Below are 17358 nucleotides of genomic sequence, written 5' to 3'. Positions count from 1 at the left end.
TTTATTACTCTACTATTTATCTGGCTCCTTACATATTTTTGGGACCTACCTCAAGCATCGGAGTGTCAAAGACCGGGGCAATCCAGTTGTTGTTTGCAGGTAGTGCTAACCGGAAGCCTTCTGACGACTTAGTCAACCCAGATGACAGCTCACCCCCTTCTCCCTCCGGGTCATGACGGTTCGATCAACATTCCAATCACATCATTTCGATCGTTCCATCTTTTCAGCTTTCAAATAAGATCAAATATCATTATTATAAAATATTCAGATCACTTGAAATCAAAAATTAATATACTCTTACAAGTCGGGACGAATTTAATTGATGGATCTACATAAATTGTATAATCTTATGAATGGTTGTTAGTTAATGAGTATGATAGTCGGATGAACTTTAAATCATTTCAAACAGAATATACTCCTCCAATTCTCAATAAATGAATTTATGTCTTCATATCTAAATTCAACTACATAAATTGATAATAATAAATTTTTTGAATAGATTAAATAAAAACAATTAAATATGAAAAAGGAAAGGGTATAACACAAAAGTGTTATATGTTTTTGAATTTTTGAAACTTAAATACGTGGAATGCGTAATACAGAATGTTGAATCTGCTCACACGTTTCAGTAAAATAACACAATTTATAAGATGATGGTAAAACAGAACAAACACAAGTGACAGTGATCAGAAACACTCGTGTGAAGAAGTTTGTTAACTGAAACAGTTTGCAGAAAAAATTGCAACACCAGAAGATTTTTTAAAAAAAAAATTAAAGCTCAGTTAACATTATTGCAAAAAGCATCAAGAGTATCGTTCTCAACTTCTTTTGCTCGTCCCCAACTCGAAGAATCTAGCATGTTATGCTTACAATGAAGAAACAAGAGGCATCGCCAATTCGTAGTTAATCTGACACCTCTAGCATTTTATCTGTTGCTGCTGCAGCCTTCTGATTCTCCAAATCTGTTATGCGCTTGTTTAGTGACTCATAGCGTTCATCGACGGTTTGATAAACAGCATTCACCTGGAAAATCAAGCATCGACCAATTTGTTAATAGTGTGGCCTTTTGGTATTCATGCTATGATCAGGCAAAACAAATGACCAAAGACTGGTAGTCATTGCATCAACGTAAATGAATAGAGCTACAGAGCTTATATCGTGAGTTTCTTATTAAATAATCCTGAGAAACACATAAGGGAACTCTTGAAACAAAATAAACCACTTGACAATGTAACCATTGCTTTTAGATCAATAGATAGTTAAAAAAGCTAAGGGCAAACCAAGGAATTTGCTAATAGCAGCTTCCAGGGTCTGTGGGAAGGTATAATCATACCGAGTGAGATCTAAGTATACATGAGTTGCGGCCCTAGCTCATTTCGAAAACATTGGAAGAAAACTGCCCCATCTCAACGAAGCAAATATACAGAGTAGAAAATTATCAGTAGTAATACAAAAGTCCAGGCCACAAAGGATTTTTGCTATTGTGTCAAAATTGGTTAAGTAATAGACCATACTAAGATCTTCAAACAGCTAAGCCATTTGCACACAACTTGACTAGAGCTCAAGAGAGCTTGTTAAGCTCAGCTCAGCCTGTCACCTTAATGAGCAGATCTAAGCTTTTATGTTTGATTCACCATCTAAACAAGCCAAGTAGAACAAGTGAGCAACATAGAGGATGCCAAATTGAACCCTCATCCACGTTTGCTGTGTTTATAAATAAATAGGCTTGTTCAAAAGCTCACTAAGAGCATCCATATTGGGAGCTCTTGGAGAGCTCCCATTGTCTACGTGGCTCTAATGAGGGAGCTCTCTCCCATAATTTCTGACAAGAAGCGGCTCCCTGTTTAGGGCATCCACAGTCGTGGAACATCTCCATGAACTTCTTAGTTGCCACATGTGCTATGTCAAAAGTAAAAAATCTCACACATCTCTCCACTATCAAAAAAACCTCTAACCAACTTCTATATGAGTCCCACACTTTTTCATTATATTTTACTTTATATATAAATAAAATTTAAATTGATAAATTACTATTAAATAATATTAATGATTAAAAAACAAATTACATTATTAAAAATAAAAGACCTAAAATAAAAACTATATTAAAATTTTTAATTTAAATTAAAACAATTATTTTAATTAAAAATTAAAAAAATAATAAAAAGGAAGGAAGAAGCGGCTCCCAAAGCTGGGAGCTACTTCTTCCCGAAAACAAGGGAGCTCCCTCCCCTTCCCTCCTGCCATGTCCACAATGCGACCTCTGTGGATGCTCTTAGGGAGCCGCTTCTTCCCTATTTTTTTTTAAATCAATGTTTTAAGTTTAGTTTATTTAAACAATAAAATATTAAAAAATAATAATTTATGAGAAAATGTGGGACCCATAAAGATGTTGTTGGGAGGTTTTTTAATAGTGGAGAGATGTGTGAGGTTTTTTATTTTTAACGTGGCGCCGATGTGATAACGAAGGAGCTCATGGAGAGATTTCACGACCATGGATGCTCTAATAAGCTTATGAATAAAAAACATCATATACAGATAGTTAAATCCTGTTATAAACTTGGAATTGATTCTAATTTTAATGAAATATGAGCTTTTACACTACACACCAACTCCAATTCCTTTCCCAATGATAAAAGCATCACCCACTGATGACGTGGCTTGAGGGAGGAACCTCCCTCCCATAGCGACGGAGTGGCTCCGCAAATTGTCATTGTCTTTTATATTTGTTATTTAAAAAATAATGTACACATAGTAGGTAGGTTGAGAAGAAATTAATTGAACGAAGATAAACATTAAACAACGGCTACTTTGATAGTCGTTGTTCAACATTTAATTTTTTTTAATTAAAAAAAAATTCTATAAATACACCACGAACTCATATTTTTTCATTCATCTCTTCATTCTCTATTTCTTTTATCCTTTCATTTTCTATTTGTATTTGAGATGGACGAAAATTTCAATGCTTCTTTTACAAATCTTTTGAATTCTTCAAATACGGAAGAAAATACATCTTCTCAAAATATCCACATTCCTCCGAACTATGATGCCCAATATCCTCAATTTTTCTCTCACACGCAATATCGTCCAAATTTTCAAAATATTTCATATGTTCTACAAGGTCTTCCAAATTTCTCAAATTTCCAAAGTTCTCAAAATTTTTCGCTCCCTTTTCAGAGTAACACCACCCCAACTCCATTTGGTATGTATTCACACCAAAATTGGTCAGCCATGAGCAACCAATTTGGGATGCCTCCTATGTCTTTCGTATTTTCACCTCCTCAACCACCAGTCATGTTTTCGAATGAAGACCCATCTATCAGCGACAAAGAACCTATAACGTCATTGTCTGTTCCAACATCTCAGTGGCCACCACATTCATCACAAGAAGAGCGTGAAGTTGAACTGGAGAAAGATGATTTGAAACGATTTTGGTCTCTTGATGAAGGCATGGTCCTTGCGAAGTCATGGGCAACTATCAACACCGACACAGTCATTGGTAATGACCAGAAGGATCAAGCTTTTTGGAAACATATAGCTGATTACTACAACAAGCATCTGCCAATTGGAATTATGAAGAGAAGCTATCAGGTGTTAAAATCACATTACCATAAGTTTGCGCCGATGGTAAATGAATTTTCTGCAACCTATAATAATTTGTATACTCATCGTCAAAGCAGATAGAGTGATGATAATGTGTTGAAGAATGCACTGAATATGTGAAAAGTCAACAATAAAAATAGGGATTTCAAGTATATGCATGCATGGAGGGTTCTCAAAGAATATGAGAAATATGCTCCACAATCAATTGTTCATTCCTCTAACAAGAAGGCAAGGACATCAAAATCCAAATACGAGTGTTGATGTTGATGACTCTGAAGTCCGCATTCGTCCGATAGGGCAAAAGGCAGCAAAGAGTGAAGGCAAATCCAAAGTTAGAGAGTGCGACACAATGGAACAAATCCTCGACAAAGAATGACAAGATATTAAAGAATATCAAATGGAAAAAATGGCTTTGCGAAAAGTTGAGATCTTTCATAAGGATTATGAAATTCTTATGAAGGATACTAGTGAGATGACACCAGGACAACTTCGGATACATGAGAAAATGGTTGAAAAAATTAATTACATGGTCTGAAGTAGATGTGTTTAAGTTTAGTTTTTATATATTATTATAATTTATGTCTTTTTATTTGATGAATGGTAATATTTATGTATTTTTTTTATTATTAATATTATTCTGGGTGTTAGCCATTTATAGACTTATATTTTATAAAAAATAATTATATATATGGTAAAATATGAAGGAGAGATGAATTATATAATGAAAAAATGTGTGCCTCCTACGAAGAAGTTGTTGAGTGGTTTTTTTTTATAGTGGAGAGAATGGAGAAGTTTTTACTTTTGACGTGGCATTGACGTGACATTGAAGGAGCTCCTTGAGGGTATCAATGACGGTGGATGCTCTAAGGGGGCCAAAGTATCAAAACTTAAACTGCCATACAGCTTAGTAAATTTAAGGGAATGGAACTTAAACTTGAATATCATATTTAAATCAGGCTCATTCTCAAGATTGATACTAAATTGTAAAGTTGAGCCCGTGCAAGATAATGTTCAGAGCAAATTGGATTGTTTCCAGCCCTACTCAAAGATAGGTCAGACAGTGTTATTATTGTTGCTTTTAAGGCTATAGACCTTATTGCATATCAAAGATTGGATGATCAAAATAATGATTTTGTTTACCCTTCCCTTCCCTTCTCTTCGTATGAAGGTATAAGAACAGAAATGTTTTCACATGCCACATGAAGCTCATAGACTTGAGTTTTGATTGGAGAAAACATAAGCATTTTTTTGTAAGGACTGCCTTGTGCACAAAACTCCCGCAAGTGCAGCATCCAAGGAAGGGTCAGACCATATTGGATCTATTATACACAATCTTATCTTACATTTTGCAAGAGACTATTTTTAAGACTCGAACTCATGACTTTAAGGTCACGCGAAAAATAAGCATTCTTTTGTATTACATGAAAATAAATACCATTGTCATGTGATTATTATATAATAACTTGCAAAGGGGAGTCTTGGCGCAACGGTAAATAAGGGTGGCAATTCGGTTCGGGTTGATAGGTTCGGGTTGGCGGGTTGGCGGATTAGCAAATGACAACCTGAACCCGACCTGATTATTAATTCGGGTCAAACTATTCAACCTGAACCTGATCTATTTATTTGCACTTGACCCGAATCCGACCCGTTTGACCCGAACATGACCTAAATTCATTAAAGAAATTTTGTATATTAAATTAAAAATAACATTTATCTACACAAATTGAAAATCCATATCATAAATGATGAACCATAGCAACATTGCACTCAATAACATATCTCTATGTTTAGGGTTTTACTTTTTAACTTTTTTAAATTTGTAATTTTAGTTTAAATTTATAATTATTTATAAATGGGTTCGCGGGTTGTAATTGTGTCATTTCAGGTTGACCTGAACCCGACCTGTTTATTAATTGGGTCAATTGGGTCGACCCGATTTCGACCCGAACCCGAAACTACCCAACCCTAACCTGATTTTTTCATGTTTGGTTCGGGTCGTGTTTTCGTATCGGGTCAAAAATTGTCACCCCTAACGGTAAAGTTGTTGCTTTGTGACAAAAAAGGTCATGGGTTCGAATCCTAGAAATAGCCTCTTGCAAAAAGCAAGGTAAGGCTGCGTACAATGGATCCTTCCCTGGACCTCGCATAGCGGGAGCTTCGTGCACCGGGCTACCTTTTTTTTTTAACTTGCAAATTGTAAGCAAGAAAATCGACTTTTTCTGCAATCTTCCATATGAAAATAGATACCCCTTGTATTGTGGCTATGACTCATACATCGACGGCCAAAGATAAGCAAGGAAAATGAATTGCTTGAGCTTACCCAACTCTAGCATCAAACGTTTGTCATTTTCCGATCAAAAAGCATGGGAAAAAGTCGTGTATGAGCAAGAAAAAAGACACAGATTAAAATAGGACTGCTCACATAATAATTATGACGAAAGAGAAATTCACAAAGGCAATTAAAATAGTCTATCATATTTAGCATCAGAACTAAGCAGAAAACCCTGATTGGCTCCTTCACTGAAACATAGCCACATAATCCTAACCTTGCATTTCATTATGTACTAATTGCAAATCCAAGGTATAACCTTTGACATCATGGGAAATGGGAAAGAGGCATTTATGTTAAAATTAAGGAAAATCTATTGAGGTGGAGAATAATAAAATCTGTTTTCTCCAAGCCCTTCAAAAGAAGTTTTTTTTTTTATCTAACTACAATAAGAATAATGATCTAATAAGTATACCATTGTCATATGATGTTCAAGGATTAGAAACCTACATAGCCAAATCGCAATGCAAGGAAATGCCTTCTAACCAAAGTAATGAAGGGAACTGCAACTTCAAAAAACATTCTTGATATCGTTGGAACTAATAACTTTCTAATTCAAAATCTATTGTGTTAGCTCACAGCATCAGCTTTTGTATACAAGCAACTTTTAAAATTTTTCTTTAAATCATTAGACAGTTAGCACTAAAAACTTGCTTATTCTAATACTATTATGTTAGATAGCTGTGTGTGTGCGTGTAGAAGAAAATATTATATCCTTCTCAAACCTGACCAAAGGACATAAGCTCCATAAGTTCATGTAGTCAGTAGCCCTCCTAAAACCAAGGAACACTATGCGCAACTTACAGTACTTTACAAACTCATTTACAGCACAGATATTTGACTAGAGCATATCTGAGAGCTTCCCAATTTAGATTAGCCTATGCATTGCAAACACAAAATGTACATGATTGTATAGAAAAGCAAGTTCCTTTTCCAAATTAGGATCGCAAAACTTCATAACCATAGACAAGTGAGTTCAAATAAGGTGTATCAGCTAAATAAGATAATTTTTGGCTGGTATAATCATGCATGACTAATGAGAAACCATTTGGCCACTAAGGCCCCCTTTTGACCTAAACAAGAAAGTGTTTTGGAATACCAGTGAAGCTAAATAGTTGAGCCAGCCCAAGACTAGTTCAAGTGAAAATATTTCATCAACGCCGGGATGTATAGTAAATGAAGTCATATAATTTACCATTGCAGATAGATTTTGGAAATGAACTCCACAATTTGAGCATCTAAACAAGATAGTCTACCCACATTTGTTCAGATGACCTTTAGTAACTATAAGTCAAACAAAACCTTTACATTCTTTTCCGACTCATCCAAGCCTAAAGACAATCAGTCAATCCAACCCTAGAGGACTCAATCTTTGAAGTCGAACAGCATACTCTCCCACAAACTACGTCTTCAAATTGAATCGTACTATCAAACCATACATACATGGAGGCTTATCTACCGAAAAGCAATACTCATAGATAATTTCGCAAAGAAAAATCAAGGTAGGGTTTTAATACTAGCAATTTACAACCAAACGCGTACAAGCATCAAAGGCGCGCATAGTAAGAATTTATAATCAGAATAAGAAGGCGTGAAGGGGGGGAACCTGTCGGCGAATGGCATCTTGAGCGAGCATGTAGTCCTTGTAGAGGAGATAGAAGCCGGCGAAGGACGCCGTGGCGGCGCCGGCGAAGAAGGATGCCATCCTAACCCGGAAAAGGAACCCCATCTCTCTCTCTCCCTCCTTCCGTCTCACTCCCACGCTTCCTCGCCCCGCGATCCCCCGAGATCAAGCTTCCGAGGACGGCAAGGTGTTTGCTTCGTGTCCGAGCCAACGAGTTGCGCCCTTCGCTAATAAATATATCGTCTTTCTCTTCTTTTCTAAACCGCCCGTAGTTGGCCCATGAACCCATTTAACCTCATAAAATCCCCAACTTTCAAGGCCCAATTAAAATGATGAAATTTTGCTTTTCTTTAAAAAAATATTCACAATAGTTTTAAAATCTTCAAAATACTTTTTTTGAAAACATAATTAAATCATATGAATCTCAGAAAAGTTTTTAATTCTAAATTTATACTGATATATTTATTTAATTAAAAATAATTTTAATTAAATCTTTTTTTATAGATTATTAAAATTTTAAAGGGAAATCTTATCTATTTGTCATTCGAATTAAATCAATAAAATCTACTGTTACAACCAGGATTCATCATCAAGTGACAATGAATAGTATTGGTTTCATTAATTCATGCACAAATATTAAGGATTTTCTAAATCCGGTTAATTTTCTAGAATATCAGGAAATATATAATCACACTCGTTTGGGATGAAACAGTACGATTGTAAATTCTTATTAATAAAAAATTTTCTAAAATCAATTAAACATTATTTAAATATTTAAATCCTAAATATGCAAACGATTAAAACATCCTCAAAAACCTAACTCAACAAAAATAATTAAAAAATAAATAAAATTATGCTTCTATTCTAGCATTGTTCTTTCCAGGATGGAAAAAATTCACCTTCAAATTTAGAATAACAGCTACTAGATTTTTATATCCATAAGTTAAAAAATCACATATTTGCGCTCATCCATCATCAAATTGGAGGAAGAGCCAACAAAGTCAGCTATTCATGCAAGACAAACAACAATAATTTCTAACGAATTTTGTATTTGAAAAGAGCATAAAGTAGGGATTGATTCTATAATACTTGAGATCAATCAAGAAACTTTTGAAGCCCCTTATCCTGGATTGCCCTGTTAATTTACATTATTATTATATTTAGTTTATGAAATTGATCTCAAAATTTACATATTCTACATAGCACATTAGATTGCCTAAATAAAGATTCTACCTTAAATTTTATATAAAAAAAAATTACATCAACTACCCTACTCATTTCTTAAATTTATATTTTGTAAATAGTACTTTAAATTTTAAGAATGAAATTCATTCTCTAAATATTAAAATATTATTTCCTCTAATTTTAAATTTATGCTTCCACATTTGTTATGAACATAGATAATAATAAAAAAATATAGAGGAGAGAGAAAAAATAATAAAAATAATAAAGATATGATAAATTATTTGAAAGCTAATGTACCGTAAAATATTGATTTGTCAAAATTTAATAAAATAATTCTTATATTATAAATTTTAAATTTTGGATAGAGAATATGATGTGAATGTTTTTATGTAATTATTTTACATATATTGATTTCTTTCATTCTTTATGAAAACACTTAATTTATTTTGATGGACATTATTGTGCTTTGTATTTATAGAGTATCAATATATATATAATATCTTTATTTTTTGCATCCATCAATCGGTGGTTATTATTATTATTATTATTATTTATTATTATTATCTGTTAAAATAATAATAATAATAATATTTATATAAGTTACATTTCATACACTACAAAAAATAAAGGATTTCGGGATAAAATTGGGGACGAATTTTGAAAAAAAATTCGTTGCAAAAATTTTTGCGACAAAATTTGGGACGAAAATCTTTTCGTCCCAAAATGGTTGATGCCAACTTTTGGAACGAATTATGGATTGTTGCAAATTTGGGGACGAATTTGGCGACGAAAAAAATTTTCGTCCCCGAATTCGTTGCAAAAAAGTATAGAAATTTGCAACGAAAACTGTTTTTGTTGCAAACCTAGGAACAAATTTAGGAACGAATTTACATAAATTTTCCGCCAAAATTGTCTTGATTTTTGCAACAAATTTGGGGACGAATTCGGTGACAAATTATATTTTGTTGCCAAGTTTGTCCCTAATATTGCAACGAATTTGGGGACAAATTCGGTGACAAAATTATTTTTGTTGTCATCTTTGTTCCTAATTTTGCAACGAATAATAAATTTGTTGCAAAACTGGCAACGAATTTCGCAACAAAAACTTGCCAAGTTCATTGCACACCAGATAAATTTTCGTCCCAGAAATCGTCCCAAATTCTGGGACGAAATTTGTGGATTCGTCCCAGATTCTGGGACGAAATTTGGGATGAATTTTGTGGATTCGTCCCAAAATTCGTCCCAAAATCTGGAACGAATTCTGGGACGAAAATAATTTTGTCCCAAATTACGATAGAATTGGGACAAATAATTTTCGTTGCCAAATTCGTCCCTATTTCAAATAATTTTTTCCAGCTCCAATCTTTTTCTGCAATACAATCCAAATACATACAAACCAAATTCAAATAACAAATAATATGCATTCAACACATCCTAATTTAACATTCAACACATACAAATTTAACATTCAACACATCGATCAACTCATAATTCAAGAAGTATAAAGTTTGCAACAAAGTTTACAATATCCATCTTGTTCAAGCTACTAGAAAATATGATACAAAGTTCAACAACCCAATGTTTTATAAATCCATCATCCAACCAACAACACTAAGAATACATATAGTCATCTTCATGTGCCACAAAATCTTTGATCCCCATCAAATCTCTTTTGCCTACATAACAACAAACAAATAAACTAGATCATGTCTAACAAGAAAGATTGTAAATATTATACGATATGGCCATGTAAAAAGAATAATTGGAAACAAAACATAAATATGAAATTCCTTAAACATTCTAATAAAAGCCCTAATTATAATAAAAGTCATATTTACCAACGATATGAATCATCCATGTCATAACAACGGTAAATAAAATTATAAGAATTATTTTGAAGCTAAGTACATGTATCGTAACTACGATACAACCTAATATAATTGACACATCATATAGAGAAAAAGAGAGAGAGATATTGTGAAGTATGATATTAGGGTTTAAATTTTCTCACATAGTTAACTTTATTTTTTATTTTAATTTGCTGAATTTATAGTTTTGTCTTTGGTTGATATTTAATGTAAACTAAAGGATGTTTAAAATAATTGTTCATTTCATTGTGTTAACTAGTTGACAATTTCATATGAATAACTTTAGCACATTTTTAACAACTCTTTACAAAATATTAAGGTAGGAGGATGCATCGTTATCTAGTAAAGAATTTTAGAATAGTGTAATGTAATTCTAGATGAAATATAAAACTTTTATGTATCTATATAGTTTTGAAACTATACATAGATCAAATTCAGAACTTTTATGCATCATTATCATTGAAGACAACAAGAAAGAGTAACTTATCAAAAAGAATGAACACAATTAAACAACTATTTAAAGCTAATTTTAACATAATTATTTAAAGTTAACTTTATATAATTAAACAACTATAACATAATTATTTAAAGTTAACTTTATATATAGATCAGTCAATGCATATTAAAGAACTTAGGAATACCGAAAAGAGGTGAACAAATACAGCTGTCTTCAACTACACTGAGATCAGACCAACTTGAGACCTGCACAAACAACATTATCAAATCAGGAAAAAAATAAAGTCAGAGTATTAGTGACTTCATTCATATTGCCTAATTATGCTTTAATTTTGTTACTGGTACACAACTAAGAATCATATAGATTAGTCTACGTCAAAGATAAGTCATCTCATACATTGACAGTGGAACAGTGCAAGAAGACAACAGACTTAACCTACAAATGGCAGAGTTGAAAAGTTAAAAAACCATTGATTAATGTGTAAAGCAGTAAACATAAGAAAAAAAATCATCATACATTATTAAAATTATCAAAAATCATCACCGCCATCATCGTTATCATCGTAGGCATCATCATCGTCATCATTGGGAGGATTCTGACATTGAGCGGAGCTCAACTGAAGGTGTTGCATGATAAATTCTTGTTGTCGACGCATTTCTCTAATATCTTTCTCCAAATTAGCCCGTTCTAGGTCTCTTTGCACCCTTTCTTGGTCTCTTTGCGATATTATTTCCTTCAGATGGCTAACCTCATCAGTCAAGGTATTTATTTGGGTCGTAAGTGCTGATGTGGAGGAAGAAGTTCCAACTAATCTTTGGGTTCTACTCAAGGAACCCATCCCCAATATCCTTCCCCCTTTTGGTCCTCCACTGGCCTCTAACCATAAACTCAAATTATTGCCAACAGACTCCTCAGACCCCTGACTATCGATACCAGCTTGTGAGCATGTTTGAGCTAGCTCGAGTTGATCATATTTTTCCTGTTTTGTAAAACACATACGATATTGATTAGATATAATAGAAACACATATAATATTAAGACAATAATGGTAGGTAACTAATTAAATTTAAACCATATATTAAGGTAAAATAAAAATTAATTCCAACCTTGACTGCTTTTGCTCTCGCCCCACTCCATGTGTTATCTTTTTTTTTAAAAGTGCGAGTGAAAGCATCAATGAAAGAAGGCTCCTTCCCTGTCTCCTTGGTCTAAAAAAACATTATTTCAAATAACGAAATAATTTGATATATATTAAAAATTTGTGAAAGAGTGAAACTATTACCATTCTCCGTCTATGCTCATCTATGTTAATGGAGTCTCCCGCATATATAGCACTTGAGTCACCAGAATTGTGAGATTGATTCATTCTATTCAGGTCACTCCTTTGTTTACTTTCCTCCGTTGCCCAAAATAGAGTGATCCTCTCCCAATTTTCTTCAGTGATGAAGTTTGGTTTTTTCCGCCGACTCTTTGCGTGACTTAATACATGTCTAATGTGATCGCCACATTTCTTTTTAAATATTCTTCGTATCTCCATTTCGTCATTCGGGTCCCAATTATTTAAGCGCTGAAATAGAAATTTATTTTATTATATAATCACTGTAAAATTGAAGTAAAGTTAAGAAAATTTACTTTGAACTCGCTCCACCAAAGTTGTTTTGTGGTCGGTGGAGTGCTTGAATATGTCAAAGAATCCCCTCCCCAATGGTTGTTCACGATCCTATTTATTTCTCGAACAACTTGTACCGGATTTTCAAAGCTGCATTAAATTACAAAATAATGATATTATATAATTAAGATAGATCTAACAAATAAAATATTTTATAGTACTTACGAATCACCGATGGGGACTAAAGGGGCTCTATCATTCCTAAACTCAGCAAATGAATTTCTTGCTGAGTCAGGAGGATCTGAGTGGACATGTAACTGTTCTGGGTAAGGTACTTGTGGCGGCGAATATGAAACCGGTGCAGAAGGTACATGAGAAGGGCCCGGCTGATGAAGGGTGGCATAGGTACACTGGCAGGAGAATATGATGCCGGTGGAGAAGACACATGGGATGGGCCTGCTTGAGTAGGGGGTGGATTAGGTTCACTGGCAGGTGATGGATGTGTCTGGTCCTGTGGTCGCCGTCTACGTCCACCACGTCGAAATATATGCTGGAAATTTCAACAATTTAATAAAGTTAATTACAGATCTAATACATAACAAAGGATAATTAAAAACTTACCATTTTTATGTAAAGATTATGGAAAAGGATGGAGGGGAAATTTATGAAATGTGACCTCTGATGACCTGTAGGAATAAATACAATGTGTTAACAGATAAAGTAAATCAAATTATAAAAGAGACAGTATATACAATAAAATATGGGAAATTTCTTTAAATAAGCTAACAAAACTTACTCATCATCAAAAATCAAAGTCATCATTGTCATTATCATCCTCATCCTCCTCTTCCTCTTCCTCCTCTTCCTCTTCCTCTTCCTCCTCCTCCTCCTCCTCCTCCTCCTCATCATCATCATCATCATCATCATCAATTTCACTTCTATCTACGTTGATTACTACACCGTTGGGATCTCGTAAAGTTGGAATAATATATTCCTCAGTCTGAAAGGTGCTTGAAACTTCCTCTTGTTGATATGCAATGTTTTCCCAACGTGCCTCAATTTTTTTTCGTGCTTTAGTTTTACAAACAGCCCACCAATCAATCTTATCGCGTTTCAAACTCGGATATGAAGAATAGAATACTTGAATTGCTTGTTGTGCCAACACAAATGGTTCATATCTCTTATAAAATCTCTTATGATTTATTTCAACTAAATTATAATGTGGATGCACTTTCATCCCTCTAATAGGGTCAAACCAGCGACACATAAATAATATAACTTGCATTTGTGGTCCTGGGTATTCTACTTCTATAATTTCATCCAACAAACCATAAAAATCATTACTTGGACCTCCTTCATTGGATGACGATACGCACACCCCACTATTCATGGTATTCTTGCCCATTCCATAGTCTTGAGTATGAAAATTATATCCATTTATGAAATATGCTGGCCAAGTGCGTACGCATGAATTTGGACCCCATGACAGATGGATTAGCCATTCTTGTTCAAGGTGAGATTGATTAGCTTGAACCTAAGGTCAAAACACAAATTGTTAAAAGTATGCATATGTATCACACAAATATAGATTTTTTACTTACATATGATTTGAACCATGCAGCAAATTCTTCTTCACAAAATCGATCGAACTCTTGTGCCGATAATTCAGAATATAAGTTGGTAAATATCCTACTCAAAAAAACATATTGTTACACAAATAATTGAAAAAATAAAGAAATAAAAATAAAAATATATACTTACTCGTAATATGATGATACTCTGGACAATTTAGTAAAATATATGTTTGGGCTGCTCGCCATTCTTTACCAGTTAAGTATCTTTGTTTACATAGTCCACTTGGTCGACCAAGGTAGTTAAAAATTGAAAATGAGGTAACATTTGGATCAATAGGACCCTCATCATTTCTGCCCGCTCTTCGCCTTTTGCATTGAACATGAGGTTCAAAATAATATGATGCAAAAGTGGTGACTTCCTCCACAATGTATGCATTAACAATAGAGGCTTCAACTCGTGCTTTATTTTTCACCTTTTTCTTCAAATGATATAAGAATCTGTTGAAGATATATAAAATTATATTAAATATATATATATATATATAAATAATCCAGGAGTAGAAATATTTTTTTTCATTCAAACATTCGAATTATACAAATAAGACACTCTACCTTTCAAATGGATACATCCACCGAAAATGAACGGGTCCTCCAACTTTGGCCTCATATGGCAAGTGAACCAAAAGATGCTCCATGGAGTCAAAAAAAGAGGGTGGAAATATTCTTTCCAAATTGCACAAAATGATTGGAATATCTCTCTCTAACTTCTCCATGTGTGAACGTTTCAAAACTGTTGAGCAAATATCATGTAGGAAAATACTTAACTCCGTAATCGCTCCCCATACAAATTGTGGTAAGAGTTCCTTAAAAGCAATAGGAATCCGTCTTTGCATTATGATATGACAATCATGACTTTTCATACCAATTAACTTCCATTCTTTCATATCAACACATCTTCCAAGATTAGAGACATACCCATCTGGAAATTTCAAAGATTTCAACCATTCACATAGGACACGTCTTTGATCCTTATTTAATGTATAAATTGCCTTTGGCTTTGGTCCTCTACTATTTTCATCGACATCAAGAGTGGGTCTTTTACATATGAGTCGCATATCTTTTCTTGCATTGAGATTGTCTTTTGTTTTTCCGGTGATATCCATCACAGTATTTATCAGATTATCAAAAACATTCTTCTCAATATGCATTACATCGAGATTATGATGTATCAAATGACTAAACCAATACGGTAAATCCCAAAATATACTTCGTTTAGTCCATTTATGTGTACTCCCGTATTCATATGTTGTACCATATGGTTGTTCAATAACAGAGGGAAAGTGATGCACTCTGTACCAAATATCTTGACCTGCCAATCTCAATGGCGGAAGTGTTCTTTCGATCTTATTTTTAGTGAATTCATCTTTATTCTTTCTGAACTTATGATTTGTGGGTAAGAATTGCCTGTGACAATCAAAATAACTTGGTTTCTTTCCGTGTTTCAATCTGAATGACTTTGATCTCTCCATACATATTGGGCATCCCAAGATCCCAGCAGTACTCCAACCTGATAGCATACCATAAGCTGGAAAGTCATTTATGGTCCAAAGAAGAGCAGCCTTCAGTATAAACATCTGGTTAGAATGAACTTCGTATGTAGGAACACCTTCATCCCATAGTTGTTTAAGTTCTGCTATCAGAGGTTGCATATAAATATCTATTAACTTCTTTGAATTTTGCGGACCTGGTACAACCAATGTTAAAAACATATAAGGTATTTTCATGCACATCCCAGGCGGAAGATTATACGGCGTTAAAATAACTGGCCAACAAGAATAATTTCTTCCTGATTTACCAAACGGAGCAAATCCATCAGCACATAGACATAATCTAATATTTCTAGTCTCCTTTGCAAAATCTGGATATGTTCTATCAAAATTTTTCCAAGCATCTGCATCTGATGGATGACACATTAAACCCTCTTCTGTTTGATGAGTTGCATGCCAAGTCATGTGTTCCGCAGTTGCCTTTGATGCATACAATCTTTGTAATCTAGGAGTTAAAGGTAAATAAAACAACTGGCTGTGTGCTTTACGTCGTTGTTGACTCCTGGTTGTCTTATACCTATCTTGATTACAGAATTTACAAACCTCTACTTCTGCATCATCTCCCCAATATAACATACAACCATCTCTGCAAACATCAATTCTTTCAACTGGAAGACCTAAATCTTTCACCAGTTTTTTCATACTGTAAAAATCAAGAGGCAAACTGTGATCACGTGGCAATGTATCGTTAAACGCTTGAACAACATCATTAAAACAATCTTGCGACATATTATGATCTGCCTTTATATTTAATAATCTGGATGTGAGAGATAATTTAGTCTGACTGTCACAACCGGAATATAATGGTTCATTTGCAGCACTCAATACTTCTTGAAATTTGTAATATATTTCATCCAGACCTGGTACATCAGGCTCCTCCAACGGCAATGTATTAGTGGCAAACATTTGTTCACTTGTTGGAGGAAAACTAGAACTTGCACCAAGCGTCTCGGGAATATAATTCTGACAACTTGCATCAATTACCATCCTCTGATATGGATTGAATTGTTCATAATAACTCTGATCCCCACTAGCAGAGGCTTGAAAATTCCGTCCATAATCCTCATCAGATATGAACGGTTCGCCATGACTTGTCCAATTATAATAATTCGGAGTAAAACCAAATCTACAAAGATGTTCTTCAACTTTATCGGTGGCTAAAAATTTCCCATTGTGACATTTTCTACACGCGCACCTTATCTTCTTGCCATCCATATACATAACTTGAGTAGATGTAAAATTTAAAAATTGCCTCAGTCCAGTGATAAACTCAAGAGTTAACCCCTGACGATTAGGCAAATTTTTGTTATACATCCAACTTCGCTCATTCTGCATTTTACCTGAATTCAACTGTTTAGTTAAACATTATTAAAAGTTACTATAGATAAATCTTATCATTGAGGACAAAACAAAAAACAACAGCTAATCAAAAAGACGGAACGCAATTAATCAACTATAATAAAATTATTTAAAGCTAACTTTATATATAAAGTAAATGCATAATA

General features: G+C 33.8%; 1 protein-coding gene across 1 annotated transcript; it reads right to left on the bottom strand.

The window, feature by feature from the left end:
- Positions 1 to 623: 623 nt before the first annotated feature.
- On the bottom strand, positions 624 to 7770 carry LOC122036434. Its single transcript, XM_042595749.1, has 2 exons — positions 7536 to 7770; positions 624 to 1023 (listed from the first exon to the last, which is right to left on the bottom strand). Exons 1-2 carry the CDS (start codon positions 7656 to 7658, stop codon positions 904 to 906), a joined length of 243 nt encoding a protein of 80 aa, XP_042451683.1. The 5' UTR covers positions 7659 to 7770; the 3' UTR covers positions 624 to 903.
- Positions 7771 to 17358: the final 9588 nt, after the last annotated feature.

The sequence above is a fragment of the Zingiber officinale genome, unplaced genomic scaffold, assembly GCF_018446385.1.
Source record: "Zingiber officinale cultivar Zhangliang unplaced genomic scaffold, Zo_v1.1 ctg164, whole genome shotgun sequence".
Taxonomy (NCBI): domain Eukaryota; kingdom Viridiplantae; phylum Streptophyta; class Magnoliopsida; order Zingiberales; family Zingiberaceae; genus Zingiber; species Zingiber officinale.
The sequence above is the reverse complement of the archived record's forward strand: the minus strand, read 5'-3'. Positions and strand labels throughout refer to the sequence as shown.